General features: G+C 42.5%; 1 protein-coding gene across 2 annotated transcripts in view; it reads right to left on the bottom strand.

Annotated features, from left to right (window-relative positions):
• Nucleotides 1-12,874, bottom strand: part of GAN (gigaxonin) — a 29,513-nt gene extending 16,639 nt beyond the window's left edge. For both annotated transcript variants that reach the window (XR_775156.1, XM_010579672.1), the window contains exon 1: nucleotides 12,692-12,874. Coding sequence is in view for 1 of the 2 variants with exons in the window: in XM_010579672.1 (XP_010577974.1) it covers nucleotides 12,692-12,858 (167 nt within the window). In the remaining variant the exon portion in view is untranslated. The remainder of the gene's footprint in view (nucleotides 1-12,691) is intronic.
• Between the last annotated feature and the right edge of the window lie 88 nt (nucleotides 12,875-12,962).

A 12,962-nucleotide genomic window follows, 5' to 3' on the forward strand; every position in this document is an offset into this window, starting at 1 on the left:
AAAAGCCTTAAAAACATTTTTATATTCATTTGAATATATTCTTAGATAGAATTAGTTTCTTAATGTGAAAAGCTGTGGCTTTGCTGAGCTGAAAGTGTCTAGTTTGTCACAGTCTTCCACTATCCACACTCATACTAAGTAAATACATAAATAGGACTTAGCTAAGGGCAGATTCTGCTTTACTTACTCATAACGGAATAAATTAGTTTCTCACAAAATAAGATATAACTTGCATCAAATAAAATCCTAGCCTACAAGGAGCTATATTTAGGTGTGAATAAGGATGGTAATTTTAGCCCTGAAGTTAATCATATTTGTGGTCTTGTTTTCACATTGCTTTTCTACACTGCAAGAAACCCATCACCAGCGAGCAGAACACCCTGGCAGATAAGGCTACTCTGATGCATACGTACAACTATACGAGGTCTGAAGCTAAGCTGCTTCACTCTGTGTTTGTACAGCACCTAGCACAAGTTCTAATACAAACAGTAACAACAACAATATAATATGGATTAGGAAATTGTTTATTTCCTAACACTTGGAAGGACATTAGAAAAATTAAGCCTGTTCTCTAAACAGAAGTCTATGTGACTTCCAGTAAAGTGCATGCTGCGATAGCAGACATTGATTTGCAATGCATCAGCTGAAAACTTCTAAACTGAATATACGTCTCAAGTAATACCATACAACATGTATCTCAACTCATGCCATCCTAGCCCACATGGAATGTGCATTTTTCATGCCTACAAGCTCCAAACAAATGAAAGAGCATATACACACATAGAAACAGGCATTTTCAACTCTAACACAGTGCCAAGGCTTCTTTACGCACATTTTCAGATCTATCCAAACTACCGCAATTTTAATTATGCCGACTATGCTCAAGTTTTGGGTTTCTTGGTTTGTAATGAAAGCTGCATCTTGTTTCCTGAGATGAAATGGTGTTTTCTTTTCATTTAACATAAAATGTACCAAGGTTTGTGGCATCTGGCTTCCTTCACCAGGAAAGAGAGGCAGACAGAGTGTATCTGGATCTCACACGTATAGGGTACCTACGAGTCGCTGGTATGGTCAAATACACAGCAGGATCTAGACAGAACCTGGGTAGTCCAACACATTGTGGGGCATATAATATAAAAGGCATATAATAAACATGTTGCATGACACCACTAATGGGGAGATTAGGGAAAGGACTAGTGCTATTTATCACTAATTTTCATCTTAGCATCACCTGTACACACCCAGGCTAAATCACCTCATTGCAAGGACTTTACACTGACGCCTCCTGGTAACAAGAAAGTGTTGTTCAGAGTTTTTGCGTCTTATCAGGCTAGATGTTCTAATTACTGTGTACTTTTTCAGGCATCAACAGCTGTTAACCTGAAAAGAAACAAACCAGCCACTGATGCAAGCCAAAAACACAAACTCAAAGCAGAAAAATAGCCTTGAGAACAAATCAGTTCATTTCAAAGTTATAGCTACTTGTATGCAGGCAAACATTCACCTTATGCAAATGCATCCCAGTTCAGACTAAGCTTTGTTCCTATCATCTGTCCTGAGAAGCTGTAGTTACCCATCTGTCACACAACTTTGATTTGTTCGTTAATAAACTACTAGGTTATTTATTTTGGTACAAAGATTTCCAAGCTATGACACAAGAACCATTCCCAAACGGCAGCTGGAGGTACTTGTGTATCACATCAAGCAGGACAGCTACTGGCTGTTGGGAAGGGGGGAGGAAAAAAAATTATGCAAGGACACAGTAAAACCAGGTTTGGAGCTGGAAAAGTTTAAGATAGAAAACTGTGAGTGTAATGTGGAAAGCAAGCTGAAGGAGGAGAAAAAAGTAGGAGGTATGTAAGCGGCAGGCAAGGAGCCATGCCTCCTCTTGCATCACCCAGCATCAACTCTTACCTGCACCCACACCTCGCTAGCAAACTGAGGTCTGGGCATCCCTGTCATCATAACACATGCAACAGACAGAATGAGAAAATTTCAAAACATGTTTGTTCCCAGTTCAGAAAGACAGAGCGGACAGCATGCAGTGAAACATTTAACCCTGGTCCTCTACCAAATTTCACTTTAGAGAAAAAAAAGACATTTCTAGCTATGCTTAAGCAGAGGTTTTCCAATCTGTCAGATTCCCAGGAAGGAGGATGCTTTCCACCATGCTCTTCCCCATAGCAATTTATTCAGCCCACGATTTGTGTGGCTGAAAGCTGGAAGTGGTAATCGGCAACCCAAGGTGCAGAGATGTGCCCAGCTGCAGCACGGCTGCTTCTAACACATGCATGTGAGAGCTTCCTACTCCGGACAACATTTCCAATTACTTTAAAAGCACTCTAAGCTGCCAAACCACAGCAGAAAAGGCTGCCTCAGTCTTCCTTAATTCAGATGAAAGGCCAGAACATCAAGATGTAGAAGGAAATAAAACCCCCACAGCCAACCAGAAAACCCATTAGCTGGGAGCGGAGCACAGCTGAGACACACACAGAGCTGGGGGGAAACAAAACAAGGCAACTTCTTGGTCCTGTTTTCTTAACTAATTTAATTTTGAGCAGCTTGATTCCACACATGTTTTAAAACAATGTTTTGCATTTTTTAATTAAGAAGATCATCATTGTAAGTTGAAATTGCTTCCAGTAATATAAATAGTGTTCCACAAATGCGTAACATCCACCCCAACCTCTCGTACTTCATCAAGAAAATTGCTTGGCACATACTACACCTTGAGATAGTGGCATAAGAACAACTGGGTTTATGTTGTGTTTACATGTCGTGTGTCTGTGTGACAAATTTAGAATCTGCTCTTCCACATCACTTAAGGAATATAATCCTAGTGAGTCATCTCAAATGACACTACATAAGGCAGAATGAGGAAAAAAATTTCAATACCTCTTCTGTATAGGTAAGCAACAATATAAGCAAGGTATATTGTTAAAATGAAAACAAGGGCTTAAGAACAAACGTTGATATTGCTAGGAGTCACAATTCACATCTAATGGCATAAACCAGATTCAAATAATTAAAAAAACCCAACAACAAAACCCAAACCAACAGATAAATTTGAGACTATCCATAGTTCTTGTTAAAATTAAGATGGATCTTCCAACTTACCTCTCATTTATACGAGCGAAACAAAGAAAAACACATAGTCATACTTCCAACATTACAGCCAAGTCCCTGTGAGAGCACTGTTGTGGAACAGTTAAGATGCATGAGAAGCACACTGAGAAAGGGTCCATGTGTCTGAAAACTTGGTTTTCCTACCTTTTACAGTTGACAGTTTACAGGAGGGGGAACAGTAAAAACAACAGTTTTGTTGTTTCCCAACGAAACAAAACAACAAACAAAATGAAAACCAAAACAAAGAATTCAGCCGTCACCAGTATCACTTGCTTTCCTGAGTCAGACATAATTCTGTGGGAATATTTTTATCTTTAAAAACCTCTGCCTTATTTATAAACTGTTATGAAAAGATAACTGATGTGTTTCTACAATAGTGACATGAATTATAAGGAGAACAACAGTATAACTCTTGGAATGCTTTAATCCTTAGAGTGCTGGTATATTGGCACCTAAACAGGTAAAGAAAACATCTGTCTGCCAAGAACACACCTTTGTAAATGAGAATGCTCTAGACCACATTCACCTCAAGCAGGTTTATGATATTTACAGTGAACAACAGTCAAAAAATCTGGGAAACAGAAGACAGATGCTTTGGTTTTGACGCTTTGCGACACAAAACTTTTACCTGCTCTCACGTCATCACACTGCAAACAACGCAGTTTGCTGACCTACTTACACAGCCACAGCAGGCTGTCAGGAACCAAACTGCAGGAGACGAGGGAAACACGTGTCTTTTTGAAAGGAGCTGTATTTCCAAATTAATGACTTTGCTCCAGATTAACCGTAAGGGCTAGCCTACACAAGCTTTGCCAATATTGCCACACTAGCAAACCTTAGTGTTAGAGTAGCAAAGCCATCTTTCCAAACCAAAGAGTAATAAAATTGGGGTTTGATGACATATCCTTTACCTGCACCAGTGTTTTGGCCTTCTCCAGAGAGCATCAGCATTTTAAAATGAAGTTACACCTCCAACAAACGTTTCCAGCAAAGACATGCACCAAACCTAAAACACGCTCACAAGGATGACTCAGTCCCAAAAACGACAAGCAAGTACTTTGAGATTTTGCACCAGTAAGGAGAAAACTTGAAAATTCTGCTTTTGATGCAAAAGCATAAGGTCAATTTAGTCTTCTCCTGATCTGGGCTTCCTTATGTAGGTTTGAGTCTTTCAAGTACAGGCTTTCCATGTTAAATCTAATTAAGTCCTACTTAGGACTGACCATTTTAATGGTGAAGTTTTTTCATTTGTCTGCCTTCATCCCTGCAACATTTTCTCCCATGAAGACTGGTCTTTCTGCATGCAAAAAACCTTAATAGTCACATTATTAAACCGGTCAGACACAAAAACATGATGCAGCAGTTCACTCCACCCACTGCCATCCTCCAAAAGGATATTTTACAACCAAATCAGAAGGTTTTCTTTGAGGTCGCACCCTGGCCTTTAGCACCACACATAAAAGACAGTCATCACCACACCCTGCAAAGGATGCCAGCTCTCAGAGGATTTTGGCTATGCCTCTCGTACGTCTCTCTTCTTAAGTTTATCTGTAACTGCAACTTCAGGTCTCAAGGCAAAGTAGTCCACCTAACAGCTCAGCACAAATACCTGCACAAATTGCTTTCCTTGGTTTAAGAGAAACAACAACTAGGAATAACTTAATTTTTTCATCTGTTGGAAAGTTTAAGTCAGGCAAAAATGTAAGGCTTTCTGCTCCCCCCCCCCCATAAGAAAGAGAACAAAGCAATTCCTTCAGCAGCAGCACAGGGGACATGTACAAAGCTCAAAGGCTTCGCTCAGTGAAGAGCTTGTTTACTCTGAAAATCTGAAGTTACTGACTACACTGAGCTCATCCAGAGCTAGACTGTAATCTAAATTGGAAATCTACCCTTAACTAGCATGTCTTGCCTAAACACGCGAGTTAGCCCTAAGTAGACAGAACACACACTTGATGAACACAGTCCCCAAGAATGGACCCTTGGAGCTTCTCAGCAGCAGTAAGTACCTGACATTTCATTTTACTTTGGAGGTTTTTTTAGCCAACTTCAAAACCAACCAACCAACCGTACCAGCTGAGCTTACAAACAAGTCAAACACAAGCAATGCAGATGAGCTGGCTGCTGGGCACTGATGGTTCGTGCCATGCACCTTGTACACAGCATGAAGCAGAGCTCAGCCTGATCTATAAATGTAGTCAAGTAGAGCTGGTTCAGCAGCCGGCTGTTCAGCTCTTCCCACATGAAGCAGAGATCTTATTTTGTACCTTCCTGTATTAGAAATACCTGCCATTGGATTTAGAAAGGTGCTTTGGAGTTTTTTTTCTTTCTTTGTCTTTAAAAGGTGGGAAAAAAATACCTAATCCGTGTTCCTCTATGGGCAGCAGGCTAGCTGGCATGGAACACTCATCCAAGCATCTCCTTAAGTAACTAAATCTGTATCATACTTATGCCATTGTTGTGCTACACATGACACTCAAGTTCACTCACTAAATAGACAATTCATGAGATTTCCAGCCCACATCCGTTGAAAATTTAGCCTTCTGCTAAACAGCAGTGTTACACCTATTATGTAGCTTTCGGGAACTAGGACTTCCTTGGAAAAGCAAAGGAAGACATTTCTGGAATACAGTTTTAAACCAAGAAATGAACTGTATCTTACTTGAAAATACATCTTCTTTCAAATTAAATCTGCTCTTAAACATGTTAAAAATGCTTTTTTAGAAGGAACAAGTACGGTACCATACCATGCTGTTAAACTTACCATTAAATACATTTAAGAAATGCAATGCTGTGCAGCCTGTCTCTAATAATCCAAACATTCCTGTGACTTACTAAAATCATTATTTGGAAAACACCAATGAACCTCCTGAGAAAACTTGGTTTAATCAGGTTTTTATATCTCACTTATCGTTATAGCACATGGGAGAAATAAGCATCAGAGTCAGAGAAGATTTTGATAATCGCTGGTAAGTATGAAGTCAAATGGACAAGATTACAAGTGCACCAGTAGTATCGTGGGACTGCTGGAAGATGTGGCAAGCGCTGTGTGTTTCTTTGGGAATCCAGCCGAGAGAGGCACCAGAACTACGGACACGCCAGGAGCTGGAAAATGGAGATCTGCAAGAATACCACAGAAAGTGATGGCACAGCCAAGAGGAAAAAGGAACCAGGAGTGTGGATTTCACCAGCACAAGAAGGAAGAGCCAAGAGTCTGCAATTCAGAGTACTAACCATGTCCATAAACAATAACAACAGCTGTACTAGGCAGCTTAAAGTCTTTCAGGAGATGTAAACCAACAACCAACGTGCCTGAGGACATAACGGAGCCACTAACCACATGGTATTAAGAACGTATTTCCTCGATAGGCAACAAGCAATTTCAGAACTGTCCATACCAGTGATTTTTTTTTTTTGTTTTCTTGGAAATATTAAACGGTGGCATAGATACAATATGGGAGACAAATACGAGACTGGACACTCCCCTATGAATAGGCAACGCTACACTGGTACTCAGTACCAGGACAGAGAGAAAGCTTTGTACAATATATGAAATAAGAAGTCTGAACAGACAGTGAAGAAACAAATTCTTTAAAACCATTAGTTTTTGTATTTGTCGGTCCACACGAGGAAGAAGTTCCTTTAGTGACTGCAGCTGAGACCAATGCAAACAAAACAGGTTCAAAGAAAAAAAAAAACAAAAACCAAGACACAAATCAAGAAGTCCAGACTCATCAACACCAGATCTTTCTCCAGACACATGAGCACCTTCAGAGCAGCCCCGTTCCAGCCACAAAATACATTTTAAAGCATGGAAGAAAAATTATTAATAAAACAGGTTCTTTCAATAAAAAGTTTTGCCAAACAAGGCAATTAATGCAGGTGTAAAGGCAACCTACAGAGTATAAATTACCCAGACATCCCAAGCAGCTCCATCCTGCCACACCTCCTTCCACCCCAACTCGCCTCTTACATCAGGCATGCAGATGAACCGCACGTCTTCAGATACAAAGAAAGGACAAGAAATTTCATCTCAAGCTCTCCTGCGTAAACAAGATGCTCTGATTTCCAGTTCTCCCTTTGCCTGACGTGTAGGAGCAGCCCAACTGTACTTTCTTACTATTTTGAGCTGGATAAGAACCTTATTGCTTCCTCCCTTCAGGCCATCTTTAGGGGCTTGTTGGAGCAGGAATATAATTAACAACTCCCCACTCAAGCCCGGTATAGTGATTTTTAAATCCCTTTTTAAACCATAAGCTTTCAACATACCTTTATCATTGTTGCCCCTCAACTACTTATCCTAACATAACATGCCTTCAGGCACTTCTGAGTTATGCCAGGTAGAGAGTTTCTGGACAAGGCAACTATTTTGATTTATCGTTTCTCAAAGTTACAGAGACTTTACAACTCAGTTATCACTAAAACATCAGGTAACATTTTAGTTTCATTTTTTTAAAAAACAAAAACTTAACTAATTTAAAAAACAGCCTTAAAAGTCTGGAAGCAAATTCTGGCCTGATTTGTTCCTGACTTCCTACTGCCAGGGCATCCTGTAAAGTTCCCAGGAGACTGCCATAAACAAACTTCTCGTAAGAAACCTCGAAGACGACACGGCTTCAGAGCCCTGCTTGATAGAGCTGTTACCACAATGCTGCCCTGCACGCCCAGTGAAGAGGGAACAAGCCCTGGCACAAGCACAGTGTGATTCAGCTAAACCAGAACTTGAGAGCACAGGGTCCTGACAACCAAGTACCTCCCAGCTTCAGCAGTGGCTTGTATTCATGACTTCAGTACTAGTCCCAAACAGAAAAAAGTTTTAAAACACTATAAAAGGTCTCTATAAATGTCAATAAAAACCAAACAGCTATCAGGAAATAAGCAGCAGAAGCTACTGGCACACATCGGCTTCCACCTCACCTTCTCTACAGTATTTATTGTTTAACAAGTGTAATGAAAACTGTCAAGACACACCTTTTCAGTGCGCTGCAGAACGGACGTCCCGTCCCACTTTTTGCACCAGCACTTAGGGATGCTCACAGACACACTTAAACAAGGACGATGTCTCAGCAAACCACCTTTTCACGGTTTCACGACAACTCCAAATACTCCAAGTGCCAGCATGCAGAGGAAAGGACAGGAGTTAGTGATGGGGGACACGTCCCACCACATCTCCGTGGAAGTCTGTTTTGGCACTGGCAGAGAGGTTACGGTTTTGTGGCTGTGCAAGGCTCTTACAAGGCCTGCAATGTTTTAGGGATGTCAGAAGGTTGAACAGCACCAGTGAGAAGATGCAAATGCTGTCAGGTTATTTCTGACCAAAATCCATTTACAGCTTGTAAATACAAGTAAACGGAAAATAACGCGAGTTTAATTTTACATTTTTATTTTTGTTTAGCTATATTATGCTCATCTGGAAAAAGATGAAAATATGGTTACTGGTCCATTACTAAGTTAGAAAAGCCTCGGGGAACAGTAGAGTACATGCACCCATCTGTAATCTGTTCACGCAGATGCGTGAAAACCAAAGACAAAAATTGTTCAGATAACAAAAATGTCTTAATTTAATTTCTAATACAGCAGCAAAATCCCTGTGTAACAACATTAAGTTCATCTAAGAATATGAGCTTAAATATCCTCTTTGTTAAGGTAGTTCCCACATGCTCCCTGCGATACAGGCAAGCAGACAGTAAACTAGCCAAATATTAGGAGTTGCAAGTTTCAGCTGGCCAGGAACAACTCATGCCAGACAGTGACAGGTCTGTTCAGATGAGAACATCTGCTGCTACTGCTGAGGATACCAGGAATACTTGGACCAAATCTATCCTCTAAAAGGTTTGCGGATATATGCTACAACTTACACCGAACTTACTAGTGCAAGCATGGTTTATTCTGGCAAGAGCACTCTTATGCCACCATAATTTACACTAGGCCCACAAATTAAACAAAATAAACCAGGCCAATACAATTGTACCTACATTAGGGCAATTGCCAGGACAAAAAGTGCTAAAAAAAAGTGCAGGCTTCTGGCTGATTTGTTACAGAAGAGAAAATCAAGAGCTAACCTGGCTCGAATTTAACTTCTCTGGGATGCACAGCAACATCACTTTGAGCCAAACCACGCTCTGTCCTATGGCAGTGTCTTCCTAAGGAATCCTCCTTTTCTCAGGCTCAGGAACATACCACAAGATGTAGAGATATGCAGGAAGACGTCTGTGTTTTGTAAAAGACAGGATTTGCTCCAGGGGCACACAGAGGGATTAGATAAACCTGTACATATACGGCAATTCTGTAGGAATTCACACAACCACCCCAGACCTCACTGCTCTCAGCGAGCTACAAGCAACTTGGCATTAAGAAGTTGAGGCAAAACCTCAAGAATCAAACTACCGCAAAAAGTAGAAGTCTTACTGGTCCCACAGACTGAAAATTTATTTGTGAAACAGGCATTATTTTTTTTTTCCTGTACTTGCAGAAGCTAGCCTACGGGCAAGAAAGGCAGATGGGACCCATGACACCAGTTAACACTTCCGTGTGTTTCTGCGTGCCCTTCACGTCTTTTGTCCTCTCCCCGCTGAAGCTGCCATTTTTGAGCTGCATGGATAATCCAGTTGCCAAATAACCAGAGGGAAGCCACATCACTATAATTTACAAGTGTCCTGCTCATAACCAGTCAGCCAAACAGCTTCCATGCAAAACTAAAAAACAGGTAACGCTCCTCTCTCTGTGGCTGCACAAATCCTTCAGCACACACAGACTCTGCTCACACCCAACCACCCCCTCAGAAAGTCCATGCCTACTTATTTTCCTACTCACACCCTAAACTAAGCATTCATGCAAACCCTACACAGCTTCTGAACTCGCCCACCAACTTGCCCACAGCCACAATACATAATGACACAGCCAGATACAGAAAACACCACACCAACTCATACTTCCACTGCTTCACTGCTAAGTCTGTTTCATGTATCCACTCATTTTTCTTCCAAGTTTTACTTCTGAAATTAGTTAATGGATTTTTCTGAGCTTTACATTGGAATTTTTCAAATGAGAGCAACCCAAATCAATTGGCATTTGGAGACTGTAACAACCTCTGGTACTGGAGCACACTTTGGAATCACCTACCCTTAAAATACAAGGACATAAAAGCATTGAGTCTCCTGCAGTAACTCTTTATATAGAAACCTAAACCGATCATTTTATTTATATGGGACTTCCATAGACTAGCTACAGGCTGGAGATTATCTCCAAAAAGAGCCGCTGAAACGTTACTTTTGGCGGGAAACGTAATGCTCCAACACCGGCAACCTACCTGACCAATTCTACCCAATGTGAAGACCAGCTGGACTAAGAGACAGATCCTGGAGTGATAGAAAGAAGAGAGATATGCAGCAGGTAAAAATTAGGCTCTGCAAAGGTAAGCAATATAAATGTGTTTCTTAATGTGCCATACAAGAACTAGGTACATGTATTTTGGTTCTTTACATCTTGCAAGCCCGAGGAGAAAAGATGAGTAAGCTTAAAAAAAAAAAAAACACCCAAAACCCAACAAACTTAATCATATTTATATATTAATGCATGTAACCTACTTTCACACATAGTTAATGAGTTCCTTCATGGGATTTGAACCTGAACAATTTTGAGTTTAAAAAAACCACAACTCTAACGACTACAAGTTTTGTTGCTCATGTAGTTCTGTCTGGCGCTCTTACTCCTCACACACACTTAACTCATGTTTCCCCAGTACATTTCTCAGAGATGAACAAAATGCAATATTTAAAGATGAAATTCTGTGAAAGGGAGCTTCTCCACAGAAAAATTTACAATATCTTTTAATTAAGCAGTCTTTTTCACCATAAAAAATTGGATGTTTCCTGTAAACTCATCTTGCTGTTAGAGTAGAACAGCAGTTTTCCCAAGAAAATGACCTCTTCCCACCTAGAGCAACCCTTCTGAACCTTAATTTCAGATATGTCATTCGGTCATCTAAAATATGATGACCAACAACCTAAAAAGCATTCAGGCATTTTGAAGAGTATGGGATCGATGGCTCACTTCAATTTCACATCTTTAATTTGTCTTTCACCACAGTCTTCCAAAACTGCTTCTCAAGACAAGCAGTGAAAAACATTATTATTAGTACATAGGCTCCGTGGTGTCTTCTTTGCAAATTCTTGCTGATCTTCCTTCTGTGAATTTTATTTCACTTCATATCTCAGCTCTGCTAGGTCAACCAGTGCAGAAAACTGTTTCTTTAAGTCCGTCCACAATCAACACCCATTTAAAAGTTAATCGCCAAGTTCATACTCTATTTATTTTTAGTTTATTTGTGTACTTGAGAACGTCGAAGTTGTACTGCAATGGTCACCCAAAATACCATGTTGCCTAAAAGCAGACAATACAACACTGAAGCAGGTTGCATTTTTTTTTTGGAGAGTAGCACACAGACTCCCCATCCCCACCTAGCGCAAAGATGCAGATTTTATGACAATTTCCCAGGAAGCTACAACTAGAAGGAATGCCCAACCATTACGAAAAGTCTGCTACAGACTTACGGTAATGCTGTGTTTAAGTGATACTGAAAGGTCTGCTCCCACTTTACAAAGACAAAACTAATGTCTTTATTACCGGCGAATGACAGGACTTAAAAATAAAAACCCTTTGGAATTAACTGCTTGTACGTTTCGTTTGCCCTCTACGATGTGCAGATGCGTACTATAAAAATCTTATGGCGGGTATATTCTTTTCACTTGATGTCATCGGACTCGTGCGACGGAGAAGGTCAAACCGCTGTCAGTGGCCGCAGCAGGACCTTTCATGAAATGGGTTTCACGGTCCAGGACAGACTGTTTGCCGGGCCACCTCCGAAACCATGACTGTGCTAACGCAGCGGGTCCTCCCCAGCGCTCACCGTCCAACGGCACAGTTGTGACGGCACATGCCGCTGGCACCCGCTGCCAAGAGCGGGCGGCTCGGCCGGGCTTTGACACCTCTGGCAATTTCCGAGTTCTGTTCTCGGGTACTGTACGGGCACGAGGGAACAGGAGGTGGGGAGAAAAAACGATTTTTTATTTTAATCTGAAAGCTGACGTACTTCAGAATCCATAACCACCTCCTGGAGCCTTGTCTTGCTAAAAGGCATTAAGAAGGAAAAAAAAAAACCCCAAAACCAACCCAACCAGAAAGGACCCTGAAGTGCTGACTCGGTGCAGCCGGCGGACCGGAGCTGCCCCGCGGCCCAACGACCCCCCCGCAGCCGGTACGCGCTGGGGGGTTTCTCTGGGTCGCTCTCCTCCGCCAGGCGCTCGGTGGCGGGTTCCCCCCCCGCCCCAGCGGGTTAAGCGGCCTTTCAAACCCGAAAAAAAAAACCCCAAAAGAGCGGCAGTTTTAGTGCGGAGGACGCGAGCGCTCCTCCGGAGGGACCCGCCCGGGCAAAGCCCCGGCGGGGAGAGCAGGCCCGTCTCCCCCGCCCCGGCCTCCCCTCACTCTTCCCTCCTGAAGAGAAGCCGCCGTGCCCGCTCCTTACGTAACCGTAACGGCCACCCCCGGCCGCCCCCGGCCCCGGCCGTACCTGATGTAGGGGCTGGCGGCCGCCAGGATGTTCTTCTGCACCGGGATCTCCTCCCCCTCCAGCACCAGGTGCGCGTCGCAGAAGCGGCTCTCCTCGCGGAAGGAGCTGAGGGCCCGCAGCAGCCGCGCCGGGTGCTGGGGGTCGGACACGGCGCTCGGCCCCGACATGCTGCCGGGCTCCGCCGCGCCGCGCCGCGCCGCGCCGCGCCGGGCCGGCCGCCTCAGTCGCTGCCCTCACACCATGGCTGCCAGCCCGCCGCTGACATCATCTC

The sequence above is a fragment of the Haliaeetus leucocephalus genome, unplaced genomic scaffold, assembly GCF_000737465.1.
Source record: "Haliaeetus leucocephalus isolate CR32 unplaced genomic scaffold, Haliaeetus_leucocephalus-4.0 Scaffold668, whole genome shotgun sequence".
NCBI classification, from domain to species: Eukaryota; Metazoa; Chordata; class Aves; order Accipitriformes; family Accipitridae; genus Haliaeetus; species Haliaeetus leucocephalus.